Source organism: Elephantulus edwardii, unplaced genomic scaffold (genome assembly GCF_000299155.1).
Source record: "Elephantulus edwardii isolate Elephantulus edwardi_28Jun2011 unplaced genomic scaffold, EleEdw1.0 scaffold00097, whole genome shotgun sequence".
NCBI classification, from domain to species: Eukaryota; Metazoa; Chordata; class Mammalia; order Macroscelidea; family Macroscelididae; genus Elephantulus; species Elephantulus edwardii.
In genome coordinates, this window is record NW_006399847.1 from 8861340 (window position 1) to 8874359 (window position 13020).

At 39.5% G+C, this 13020-nt stretch overlaps 1 protein-coding gene across 1 annotated transcript in view; it reads right to left on the reverse strand.

The window, feature by feature from the left end:
- Nucleotides 1–13020, reverse strand: part of LAMA1 (laminin, alpha 1) — a 177285-nt gene that overhangs the window by 67076 nt on the left and 97189 nt on the right. Inside the window, exons 30-33 of the mRNA XM_006891430.1 lie at nucleotides 7080–7201; nucleotides 3155–3241; nucleotides 2599–2792; nucleotides 673–815 (exon numbers count right to left, since the gene is read on the reverse strand). Coding sequence (XP_006891492.1) covers nucleotides 673–815; nucleotides 2599–2792; nucleotides 3155–3241; nucleotides 7080–7201 — 546 coding nt within the window. The remainder of the gene's footprint in view (nucleotides 1–672; nucleotides 816–2598; nucleotides 2793–3154; nucleotides 3242–7079; nucleotides 7202–13020) is intronic.

A 13020-nucleotide genomic window follows, 5' to 3' on the forward strand; every position in this document is an offset into this window, starting at 1 on the left:
TACGCCTGCAGAGCACAGTAATTACCTCAAATTCTAATATACAGGTAGAAAACAATTTAATATAATTTTCCACCCTCAATTAGAATGAAAAATATTGAGTAGGATACTGCCTACTAAGTCAGCATCTTAGCTCCCTATATTTTTTCTACTCAAATTTTCTTGATAAAATAGGAAACTATGATTTTCCCTATAGATTTTTTAATGTACCCTTCCAGAGAAGGATTTGTACCCTTTGAAAAAATGACATATTTATGGAATCTAGTTCATTATTAGTGCATTTCAACATTAGGGATGAAAGGGTTTGGATTTATTTACTGTGTCTTTATTAAAGCAGCTGTTTTGAACTATCCAAAGTTCCGTGTTAAAGAGGAAACACTGGATTTGTAGCACTCCAAAGGCTGAATGAGGACTTTGCAGTAAGATTTATAAGGATGCAGTCAGGGAGCAAGTTTTAAACAATAAGAGCACCCCGCAGTGAAGCAAATTAGCATATGTGACAGCAAAATCTTTGCCATTGGCTGTTTTCACACAAAGGCTAGAAGCCAGCAGCTGTGGGTGCTGGGACGGAACCCCACCCTGGTGGGGAACAGACACAATGATTACTATAGCCCCAACCAACTCCACGTCTCACCCATACATGTTTATGTCCTTGTCTGTATGTCTGATACCTACCCTGAGAGACTGAGTTGTGTTTTCCAGGGTTGACAAGACTCCATATGGGACAGGGATGATGCCAGTGAGGTTGACAGAAAGAATGTCCTCACCGATGTTATCTAAATCATCCAACAGCACACCTACACAGTGGTCATCACAAGCTAAAATCGAAAGGGAAAAAAGAAGATGAAAGTCAATGCCAAGCTGTCTACAAGTTTTCACAAGTTATTCTGCAGTTAGTAATTACAATTCTTTATGAGACATTGGAAAGGTCTTCCAGGTACCACTGCTTTCATTTCACATATGCTGTGTCCTGGAAAGAAGGATAGACAGGATGCACCAAGTCATTGTCATCACAGGTGAGCCTAAGACTCAGGAAAAGCCCCTCACTTCCTGGAGGTCACACCAGTGAGTTCAAAGCTAGGTTCTGGTCAAGGTTTCATTCACAGCAGAGCCGCTCCCTCGCTGCAATCTATTGAAACTGAGCCCTTTACACAAGGGTTTGTAAAATATATATATATGTATTTTTTAAACAATAACCACAACAAAAGGGTTTGTAAAATAAATACATATATATGTGTGTATATATATATGTATGTATATGTGTGTGTGTGTGTGTATATATAATTTTAACCAATAACAACAACAAAAGACTAAGTTCTGAGTCTGGTACTTGCCTCATTTAGCTGCACTGGCATTACAGTTCATTTGTGAATCTTTAAGCTAAACTAGTTGCAATAAATTCCAAATGAATTCCCTTTTAAAACCTTGGTTGATCTTTAGAGCAGATCATTTGGAGACAGGAGCCCTGGTGACATGGTAGATTAAGTCTTGGACTGGTAACCTAAAGGTTGGCAGTTTGAATCTCCAGTTAGACCATGGCAGAAGAAACAGAGCATATTGTTTTGATTTTGTGTTGAAAACACTATTGTGTCTTACTGGGTCATTATAATTAGCTTGGTTTGGGCTCCTCTATGACCCTAACATTACATTCACCGTGAACATATATTGGTTGCTGTGCACCGTCAAGTTAAAACTGACCCCCCAGCAGGTTGTCAGGGCAGTAAATCAGCTCATCCTTCCCCCGTGGAGCAACTGATGGATTCAAACCATGAGTCTTTAGGATTGCAATTCAGCTTCTTTCTACTAGGATACCAGAGCTCCCTAGAAACCTCTGAGCAGAAGATATTTTAATATTATTACTCCATACACTGACTGCTAAAATTGGTCATAACTGAGGAGAAAAATCCATGATAGCAAAGAACTGAAGCTATCATGAAATCTAGATTACATAATTTAGATAATACAAAGGTCTCCCCACTCCTGAACCAGTAGACACTGATTCCTCAAAGGAAATATTACTGGTGGCTAAGCTATAAAGCTGAAATTATTATGTTCTTAAACTGCTGGAGGTAGAGGGAACAATACTATGATCCTGGTTTTTCTCATATCAGCTATAAACCATGGCAGGCCCATTTGGGAAGAGAATTTTTTTTATTTTATTTTATTTGGTGTGTTAATGGACCCACAGCTGCATAAGGTATGTTTTAAACCAATAATCTTTCCGGTAAAGATATAAAAAAGATGATATGAGGCACAGAAAAGGAAGCACAAGTAGAAGGGAGAATACAAGATCTATGAAGACTGCCATGGAATGAATGCCAGAGAAAGTGAGACATTTCCTCAGATGGAGAGTCTTCCTTTAGATTCAGTGTCTGAAATTTCTATTTCTAGTTTGTGGGAAAGTTCTATTGCAGTAGCACTAGATAACTAAGAAACAATGTTAAAAGTGCAACTTGGCCAATGCAAAGACAACTTATGTTTAGTTTAAAGAAAAACAAGTTATATAAGTTAAAATAGTGCTTTTTCTATTGACTCTTTCCTCAAAAAGAAAACCATCATTGGGGCGAAATGACAATCAAGGTGTAGAGGAGAATGCCTCACAGATGCAGTCACTCTCCATGCGGATGTGTCTTGCTTCACACTGGTCACATCGCAGGCCTGTGGCCCCTGGCTTGCAGACACACTGCCCAGAGATGCCATCGCAGAAACTGTGCTCTGACCCCTGGGTGTTGCAGGCACATTTCTGGCAACTGCCCCCTGGGACTCGAGGGTTCCCATAAAAGCCTGAGGAGCACCTAGACAGAAGACGACATTCAGGTTTATGAAAGATAATCAACCAAAGTGACTAAATATGGACACCACCCTTTGCCCAAAGACAGTCATCTTTTAGCAAAATTAAATGCACAGTTCAAAAGATATATTTACCTTACTCTACACTTTATTTCTTAAAGGAGCGTGGGATGGTGACATAATGTGCATTTACTACCTTAACACGTAAGAGAACATGTTTTGGAATAATATCAAAGTCTCACATTAATTATGCACATCCAGATCAAGAATGACTCCCAGATCAATTTAGTAAATAGACCCAGGACATTATTTAAAAAGCAGGAGCAGAGATGCCTAAGGATTTCCATGATGTAACCGAACCACATACCTTTCACAGTATTGTCCTTCATAGCCTGGAAAACAGGCATTGCAACGGAAGTCATTATTCCCTTCCAGGATGCAGGTCGGACTGAAGCTGGGGGAAAAGAATTGATTTTTTGTGGCATCTTTTGTGTTTGTTTTCGAAAATTTTCAAATACACATCCTTAAATTTTCCGCCTACTAGTTTATTTACAAAATTCAAATACAAATTTGAACAAATTCTTTCAATTTCCCTCACCAGCCCCACCCCATCAAATTGCACAGCCCAATGATTAATTCTCCCTTCCTCTTGCACATCCACATTCCTCTGCTTCCAGCCTCTCCCACCCCTCCTGGGTCCTTATACTCAGTCTGCAATAATGGTTTTACACAATATTTATTCTTATGGGACTGAGTCAGTTCACTCAGCATAAAGCTCTCCAGTCCCTTGCAAGTTAGGTAATAATTTAGCTATCCTAATGTAACTTTACATTATTGCTAGGGTACATGATATGTTCTTACATAATCAACAATTTTACTGAAAAATTAGACAAGATTTTGAGGCATTACAACCAGTCTACTTGGCAAAAATAAGAAAATTTATTTTATCAGTACAAATATGAACTTCTCTTGTATCCAAAAGGAATTTGCTAGACTCCTGACTAGTGACAATCACTTGAGTGCTATGTGAAGGACAAGGGACCAGCCACCTAAGAAGAAATTTTCTAGATAAAAATAATTTCTTTCTGAAATTTTCTCACATGCTTATGTAGCTCACTGAAGGATAAGGTAATGGTGAGTTGTGAATGATTACACTGCCTGGAAAAGGCAGTGGGAACAATGCTAATTAGACTGTAAAGAAAGACAAAACCGGGAAAGAAAAGTAAAGATTACGGGAGAATTTGCACCATCTGAATTTAAAGATAAAGTCATTTGGTGGCTGGACTCCACCAACAACACAAGCAAAATGATGGCACCACTTGGAGTGCAATGATCCACAAAGGGGTCGAGCTCTATATTTGCAGGTTACACTTTTTTAATGTTATGATTTATTGACTTGAACAGATTATTTTTAAGATACTCTGCACTTTTGTCTTGTGTATCAGGTAGAATAGGATGGTGAGTGTAGTGTGAAAAAAATCTTCTGAATTTAACGGAAACTGCAATTGCTAGATGAACATCTAAAAACAGTCAGAAATTTAGGCAACATCATCATACATATAATATGAGCCAGAAAGATTTCTAATCTTTATCACATTAAAATTGTAGGCTAAACTATCATCTTACTCTTTTTCTTTCTTTTTTTTCTCTTCTTCTTCTCCAACAGCCTCAATTGCCACATTTTAAATCACTAATGCACCATCTAGAGGCTGAGCTGAGTACCTGCAAACTATTTTTTAAAGACCAAAAAATCATAATACAAACACAAACCCAAATAAAGACAATAAGAGAAAGTTGGCCCCTTTTTGGGTAGCAAAATGAAGTTTCTAAAATGAGTTAGAAGAGTCTCTATTTGTTCCGTACCTTCTCTATTTTTCACTACTTTCCTCTTAAAGAGTAAAGTGACATACTTCAGTGAAAATGCAAAACACACAAAAAATCAAGCTCTTTTAAGCCCTCTTAAACTCCATTATCTTTAAATCCCATTTATTCTTAATAGGTTGCATTTTAATTTTTCTAACATAGGCTTTGGAGAAAATATAGCCTTTTCTACTGAGGAAGTAAGATGATCAAAGATACAGAGACATGCAAAGTGATTGTTGTTGTTCTGTACCATGGAGGGCGGCACAGACTCAGCTCCCCCGCAGCCTGGTTTTGAGAGTGAAATTGCATGAAAAGAGACAGGAATACATGTACACATATTGGATTCCCGCCCCCCAAAGAACATAAGACTATATATTCAGCAATTCTATAAGGAAAAAAATCCTGTATTTTTCTCAGTGTTTGAAGTTATTTCCCTCCAGGAAGGTATCAGAGTATTTCATTAATCTCTCATAGGTAAATATTTCCATTTCCCTAACTAATTTCTAATTATTACAAACAATGCTAAAATATACTCATCTTTGCACATGTAGTTAGGCGCTGACAAGTCAAGCACCACTAATTGAGACCCTTTGAACAAAAGATCTGAACCCTGTTATCTCCTGCTCCATCCTCACACTTCCTGATACACAAGAGCCCATTGCAGCAGTCACCATGTCAATTAACCTCGTCAAGGATCTTCCTCTCCTTTGTCGACCCTCCACCCTTCCCAGTATCATGTCCTTCTTTAAGGAATAGCTCCTCCTAGCAACATGTTCAAAGTATGTGAAGTGAAGCCTCATCATCCTTGTCTCCAAATAGCATTGGGCTGTAGCCTCCACGAGACATATTTGTTTGTTCTTTTGGCCATCTACAGGATGCTCAGTGTTCTTTTCCAACACCACAGCCCAAAGGTATCCATTCTTCTTCTGTCATCCTTATTCACTCTAAAGCTCTCAGATGCATAGCAAGTGATGGTAAAGATTATGGTCTGAATCAGACGCACCTTAGTCCTCAAACTGACATCAATACTCCTCAATAATTTGGAGAGGTCCCTAACTGCAGATTTTGCCAGTGGAATGTATCTCCTAATTTCCTTACTGCACATACTAATGTTGTTAATTGTGGATCCAAGCAAGATGAAGTTTTTGACAGTTTCAATCTCTTCGTCCATCATGATGTTGTCTTTTGGTCCAGAGTTAAGAATTTCTATTTTCTTGGCATTGAAATGCAATCTACACCGAAGGCTGCATTCCTTGATCTTCAGCAACAAGTGCTTCAAGTTCTCCTTACTTTTAGCAAGCAAAGTGTATCATCTGCACAATGCAGGTTATCATTATCTTTGCACATACACAAGTATTTCAATCACATGAAGAACTGCAGCCAGTGCATGAAAATTTATATACAGATTTAATACAAAAGATTAAGTGACAAACAAATCTTCAAGTGCTTGATAGTTTACAAGGGAAAAACAACAAAGCTCTTATCTGATACTTATTTGGAGAAACAAAATATAGAATGTACAAACAAATCTGAAAGTGAAAATGTCAATTCTGTACATCAAGAGTGAAATTCCATTCATGTATTTCCATACTTTGGCACATATTATAAATAACAATAGAGCATTAATTATGAATCACAATTTTCACTTAATCCAAAGAGTACACACAGATACTGCAACTATCATTCTAAATATCTCGTTCTTTTTCATGTTCAGACAATTCTATACAAACATCATGAGTACAATGTAAAAACATTTCAGTACTTAATTAATCGTGAGTATGTGCTGGAGAAGAGTATTGAATGTACCATGGACTGCCAAGAAAACAAACAGATTCAACCTGGAGAGGGTTAAACCAGGCTACTCTTTGGAGGCAAGGATTCTGGGGCTTCGTCTGACATACTTTGGACATGTTGTAAGGAGGGACAGGTCCTTGGAGAGGGACATCATGCTTGGGAGGGTGGAGGAAAGGCGCAGGAGGGGAAGACCCTCTATGAGGTGGATTGATTCAGTGACTGGGGTAATCAGGATGGGTGTGTCAGAGGCAGTGCGATTGGCACAGGATAGAGCAGGGTTCAGGGCTGTTGTACATAGGGTTGCTATGAGTCACAAACAACTCGATGGCACATAACAACAAACAACAACATGTGTAAATTCTAATTATTTCCTTAATTTAATCAGGAACTGGATAATTTCATATGATTAATAAAATTAATAACTAATTAAAAAACTGAAAAGTGATTTCTTTATTGTATTCTAACACTGAATGACACCACCAATAATTTGCTTTTGAAGACATTCTTCAAATGCTTACAAGAATGAATTTTTCTACTTAAAATAACCTTTCTTAACAGATGGGAATGTGCGTGAAAACAGATCATTTAGAAACCCTGGAATACAAGGAGAGGGAGGGCTTGTTGTGCAGACTTACCTGGCAGGGTAGACATGAGGACAGGAGCACAGGGCACAGTCGGTGGCCAATCCAGTCACCTTCCCGTAGTACCCGGGGGCACACACATCACAGTGGTCACCAGCGGTGTGATCTCTGCAGCTCTGGGTAGAAATCATTCACATCGGGACTGAGTGCAGCCTCCCCGTGGGTCATGTCAAGTAAGTCACCTTGGGTTAGCATTAACTTGATGGCAACTAACAACTGCCAGCAGCCTTTATATCAGTGTTTTCTCTTAATATATGAAGTCCTAATGTTGTAGTAAATAATGTATCATGATGCTAACTGAAAGGTAGGCAGTGTATATTGAACAGTTGCTCAGTGGGGAAAAGGTGGCTAATCTTCACCCATAAAGACTGACGCATGGAAAGTGCCTTGAATTTTAATCAACTCAATGGCTTTGAGTTGGATTTGTGTGTGTGTGTGTGTACACACAAATACACATACATACACATACACATAAACACATTATTTAATATACATGATCTAATATATATTATATAGACACATATATAACATTCTTCTAGGTGGTATAGCACTGATCTGTGCATTGCTGTGTCGAGGTAACTTGTGGTTTCTGTGATGCTGAACACTGTGACACTGATGTACCAAATGTGATAATGGTTACCCATGGTGGACAGTGTTTGGTGGAGCTTCCTGATTAAAACAAGCTTGGAAGCAGGAGTGGCATCTACTTCTGAAATGGCTTGCCTCCAGAAACTCTATAAATAGTGCTTAGGCCTTTCATTCATAGGGTCGCTATGAGTCGATGACACCTAACAACAACAACATATATAGACTAAATTCAAGGAATGAGGAAGTCTTATAATTCTGAAGGCCATAGGCCTGGATATCATTGGTATATATTTATATATAAAATAGTTTATTATATATACCACAACATGGAAATATATATGAATTTATAGAGATGTATGCTCAGAGTTACTGTATATAGGGTCACTATGAGTTGTAGGTGACTCGACAGACCTTAACAATATGTATAAGTATATATATGTATTATACACGATATATATACAGGTTTGTGCTATAGCATATTTCATATATCTAATCTATCTATCTATCTATCTATCTATCTATCTATCTATCTATATCTATCTACCTATCATCTATCTATCAGAGGCCTCTCGTAGTATAGTTCATAGGGAATTGTGCTGCTAATTCAAAGGTTGCATTTCTTTGTTGGTTTGGCTCCAACTGCTCTGAGGGAGAAAGATGGCAATTTCTTCCTTGAGACATAACAGCCTTGGAAATCTAATGGATTGTCAGCTACGAGTCTGTTCTCATGGATGGTTAACAATGAGTTTGAATTATTATATCTACCTATGTATTTATGTTACATAGGCAGATAAAATAATCTGTGTTATGCATATGACACAACCCTGCTTGCTGAAACTGAGGAGGACCTGATGCACTTGGTACAGAGGGTCAAGGACTGCAGTCTTCAATATGGATTGAGGCTCAATGTCAAGAAGACAAAGATTCTCACCACTGGACCAATTGCCAGCATCAGGATGGATGGTGAAGAGATAGAGATTGTTCACAGCTTTAGTTTGCTGGGCTCCACAGTCAACACTCTCGGCACCAGTAGCCAGGAAATTAAAAGACGTATTGTGATGATAAAGTCTGCTGTTAGGGACCTCTCCAAAGCACTGAAGAGCAAATGTGTCTCTCTGAAGACTAAGGTGCAGCTGATACAGGCTATGGTCTTTGCAATCACTTGTTATGCATCAAAGAGTTGGACAATGACTAGGGAGGATAGAAGGAGAATTGATGCTTTTGAGCTTTGGTGTTGGGGAAGAGTATTGAGGGTACCATGAACTGCTAAGAAAACAAACAGATTGATCCTTGAGAGGGGCTACTCCTTGGAAGCAAGGATTCTGAGGCTCTGTCTCACATACTTTGGTCATGTTGTAAGGAAAGACTGGTCCTTGGAGAAGGACATCATGCTTGGGAGGGTGGAGGGCAGGCGCAGGAGGGGAAGGCCCTCTAGGAGGTGGATTGATTCAGTGACTGGGGTAATCGAGATAGGTGTGTGGGAGACAGTGAGATTGGACAAAGCAGAGCTTAGGGCTGTTGTACATAGGGTCGCTATGAGTCACAAGCAACTCGACGGCACATAACAACATGTATTTATGTTATTGTTGGTATATAAGATCAATTTAGAACTGACACATAGTTGACCCTCCAGCGGGTCAGTTCAAAAAGACAGGTTGAAAAGACCTGTCTCAAAGACAGGCAGTTTGAATCCACCAGCTGCTTCATAGAAAGATGGACAATCTCCTCTCATGTGATTTACAGACTCTGAATAGCCCCTGGAAGGTCAACTATGGGTTGTTTCTGACTCGACAGGACACAACAACATAGATATATATGAAAGATAACCAACCCTATGGCCTTCATAATTATAAGAATTCCTCATTCACTCAATTTAATCTAGATATTACTAATGTATTCTTCCTAAAAAACACACACTGCGATACTAAAACCAGCCACCTTTTGGATACTTACACTGTGCATTTAAAGTGCACAGTAACCTTCAAGTAGAAGAAGCACTGCCTTTGCACGTGAGTTCACGAGCCACATGTGGGCAGCAGAAGCACATGGATAGACAAGGAAATAATGAAGAGAAAAAACTGATGATTTCACAGGGCTACCCACAGACTGTCATGTAACCAAATTACCTCTCGTTAAGTTCCTTACAAACTTTCAGACCTATACTCTTGCTATTTTTATAAAATTGCTGATATTTTTTTTAAACTAGAAAGTCTTGGCATCTGATTTCAGTTTAAAACCTGCTTTGATTTAAGTGACCAAGAGACACTCTATCCAGCACCACACCTAGAACGTAGGGCTGGTACCATGGACAGAAAGATAGGTATCACCACAGAATACCTGAACACACCCTTATACGGAATCCCACTTCTACCCTTGGTTGGCAGTGCAAGTGACAAAGAAGGGAACACTTCTACATAAAAGAAAATGGTGCTTTTAATTTCTATTTTTAAATTGCATTCTTATTTCACCTAATGAAAATAGATATTACTAGGATTTACTTGGCACAGTAGAGGTAAGATTCACAACCTAGTTGTTGTTATGTGCCGTCGAGTCGCTTGCGACTCATAGCGACCCTATGTACAGCAGCCCTAAACCCAGCTCTATCATGTGCCAATCTCACTGCCTCTGGCACACCCATCCCGATTACCCCAGTCACTGAATCAATCCACCTCATAGAGGGTCTTCCCCTCCTACGCCTGTCCTCCACCCTCCCAAGCATGATGTCCCTCTCCAAGGACCTGTCCCTCCTTACAACATGTCCAAAGTATGTCAGACAAAGCCCCAGAATCCTTTCCTCCAAGGAGCAGCCCAGTTTAACCCTCTCCAGGATGAATAATCTGTTTGTTTTCTTGGCAGTCCATGGTATATTCAATACTCTTCTCCAGCACCACAGCTCAAAGGCATCAATTCTCCTATCCTCCCTAGTCATTGTCCAACTCTCTGATGCATAACAAGTGATTGCAAAGACCATAACCTGTATCAGACACACCTTAGTCTCCAGAATGACACCATTGCTCTTCAGCACCCTGGAGAGGTTCCTAACAGCAGACTTTCCCATCACACTACGTTTTTTGATTTCCTGGCTGCTGGTGCCAAGAGTGTTGATTGTGGAGCCAAGCAAACTAAAGCTGTGAGCAATCTCAATCTCTTCACCATCCATCCTGATGCTGCCAATTGGTCTACTGGTAAGAATCTTTGTCTTATTGACATTGAGCCTCAATCCATTCTGAAGACTGCAGTCCCTACAGTCCTCTGCAGCAAGTGCAGCAGGTCCTCCTCAGTTTCAGCAAGCAGGGTTGTGTCATCTGCATAATGCAGATTGTTAATAGATATTCCACCAATCCTGATGCCACACTTCTCATAGAGCCCAGCTTCTCAGATAATCTGTTCTGCATACAGATTGAAAAGGTATGGAGATAGGACACATCCCTGGTGTACACCTTTCCCAATTTTGAACCATGCAGTGTTGCCCTGCTCTGTTCTGACGACTGCCTCTCGGTCCAAGTACAGGTTTCGCATTAGCATGATTAAATGTTCTGGGATTCCCATTCTTCTCAGAGTCAGCCACAGTTTGTTATGATCCACGCAGTCAAATGCCTTTGCATAATCAATGAAACACAGATAGACATTCTTCTGGTATTTTCTCCTTTCAGCTAAGATCCACCTAACATCAGCTACAATATCCCTAGTACCACGACCCCTTCTAAACCCAGCCTGGACTTCTAGCAGTTCTCTGCTGATGTACTGTTCCAGTCATTTTTGGATAATCTTCAGTAGAATCTTGCTTGCATGTGAAATCAATGAGATTGTTCTGTAGTTTCCACACTCAGTTGGGTCGCCCTTCTTTGGGATGGGAACAAATATAGACCTCTTTCAGTCAGTTGGACAAGTGGTTGTTCTCCAGATTTCTTGGCACAACTTGGTGAGCACATCCAGGGCAGCATCTGTTAGCTGAAATATGTCAGTTGGTATACTAGCTATTCCTGGGGCCATGTTTTTTTTTCTATTTCCTTCAAAGAAGCTTGAACTTCAGGTAGCTCTGATGGCCTAGTAGCAAGAAGCTGCACTGCAATCCCAGAGGTATGTGGTTCAAATCCACCAGATGCTGTGCTGGAGAAGGAGGGGCAATCTCCTCCTGTACCAGTCAGATCTGATCTGACGGTACACACAAAAAGTAATAAAAATAAAATAATAATTTAAAAAAAAAGCAGCTTGGACTTCTTTCTTCATCACCATAGGCTCTTTTTGCTCATATGTTATTTCCTTAAATTCTTCTGTGTCTGCCAATTCCTTTTGATACAGTGACTCAATATATTCTTTCAATTTTCTTTTAATACTTCTGGATCATTTAATATCCTTCCTAAAGCATCCTTGATTATAGCAACTCAAGATTTGAATTTGTTTTTCAGTTCCTTGAGCTTAAGACATGCAACAAACTGACGACGACAAAGACTGAGTGTCTGGCTATGGTAGTCAGCAGCAGACTTAGGTCTTCTATTGCTGATGACGACTCCGGCCCCTCTGCTCAGCCTCATGCACTTGTAGGATAGCTATCACATCTAAGATATTTGTCCAGCCTCAGCAACAAGCACATTTTCTTTTCTTACTGACTATATGAGCAAGGGGTCCAGGTCAGGGCAGACAAAACTCTGTATTCTGTATAAGGCCTAACCATCACATCACTCTAATAACAAGAGAGCTGTCAGATGATTACCAGTTGTTGTGTACCCAAGGGGACTTTTTTTTTTGATCCAGAGTGAATTTTCAGGGATTTAGTTAAAGTAGATTGTGTTATTTCAGGGATAATACAAACTAACATATCAGCTGTATGGGATTCAGAGCAGGAAAAGGCAACGACTTAATGTTTGAAGAATATCAGACAGTTTTCAAATAGTTCCCAGTGCTCCTGGTGAATTCTGACTCACCCTTCCCCAGGTTTCCAAGGCTTTATATCTTTACAAGAGCAGACCACTTATTCCCCCCCACCCCCCACCCCAGAGGGACTGGTGGACTTGAACCACTAAACTTAATGGTTAGCAGCCAGTTATATTATATATATATTATATACATTATACACATTACATACATTATTGAAAGGGCTCCTTTCTGACTGACTGTTAGCTGCACCAAGTAAAGATGACAGTTGAAATAACTGACCAAGTACTTTAAATTGTCTATGTGACCTTTAACTTCCTGACTGGCCACAGTACCTTTTCAGCCAATTATATCATTTTTAAGTTCCTGAAATAAATTCTTCTTTTAGCTTTAAATGAGATTCTCCATTTCTTCTATTAGATCTTGGATTTTGCCTAAAGCATGGAGTGTTTAAAGTGAACATTTTGGTTTT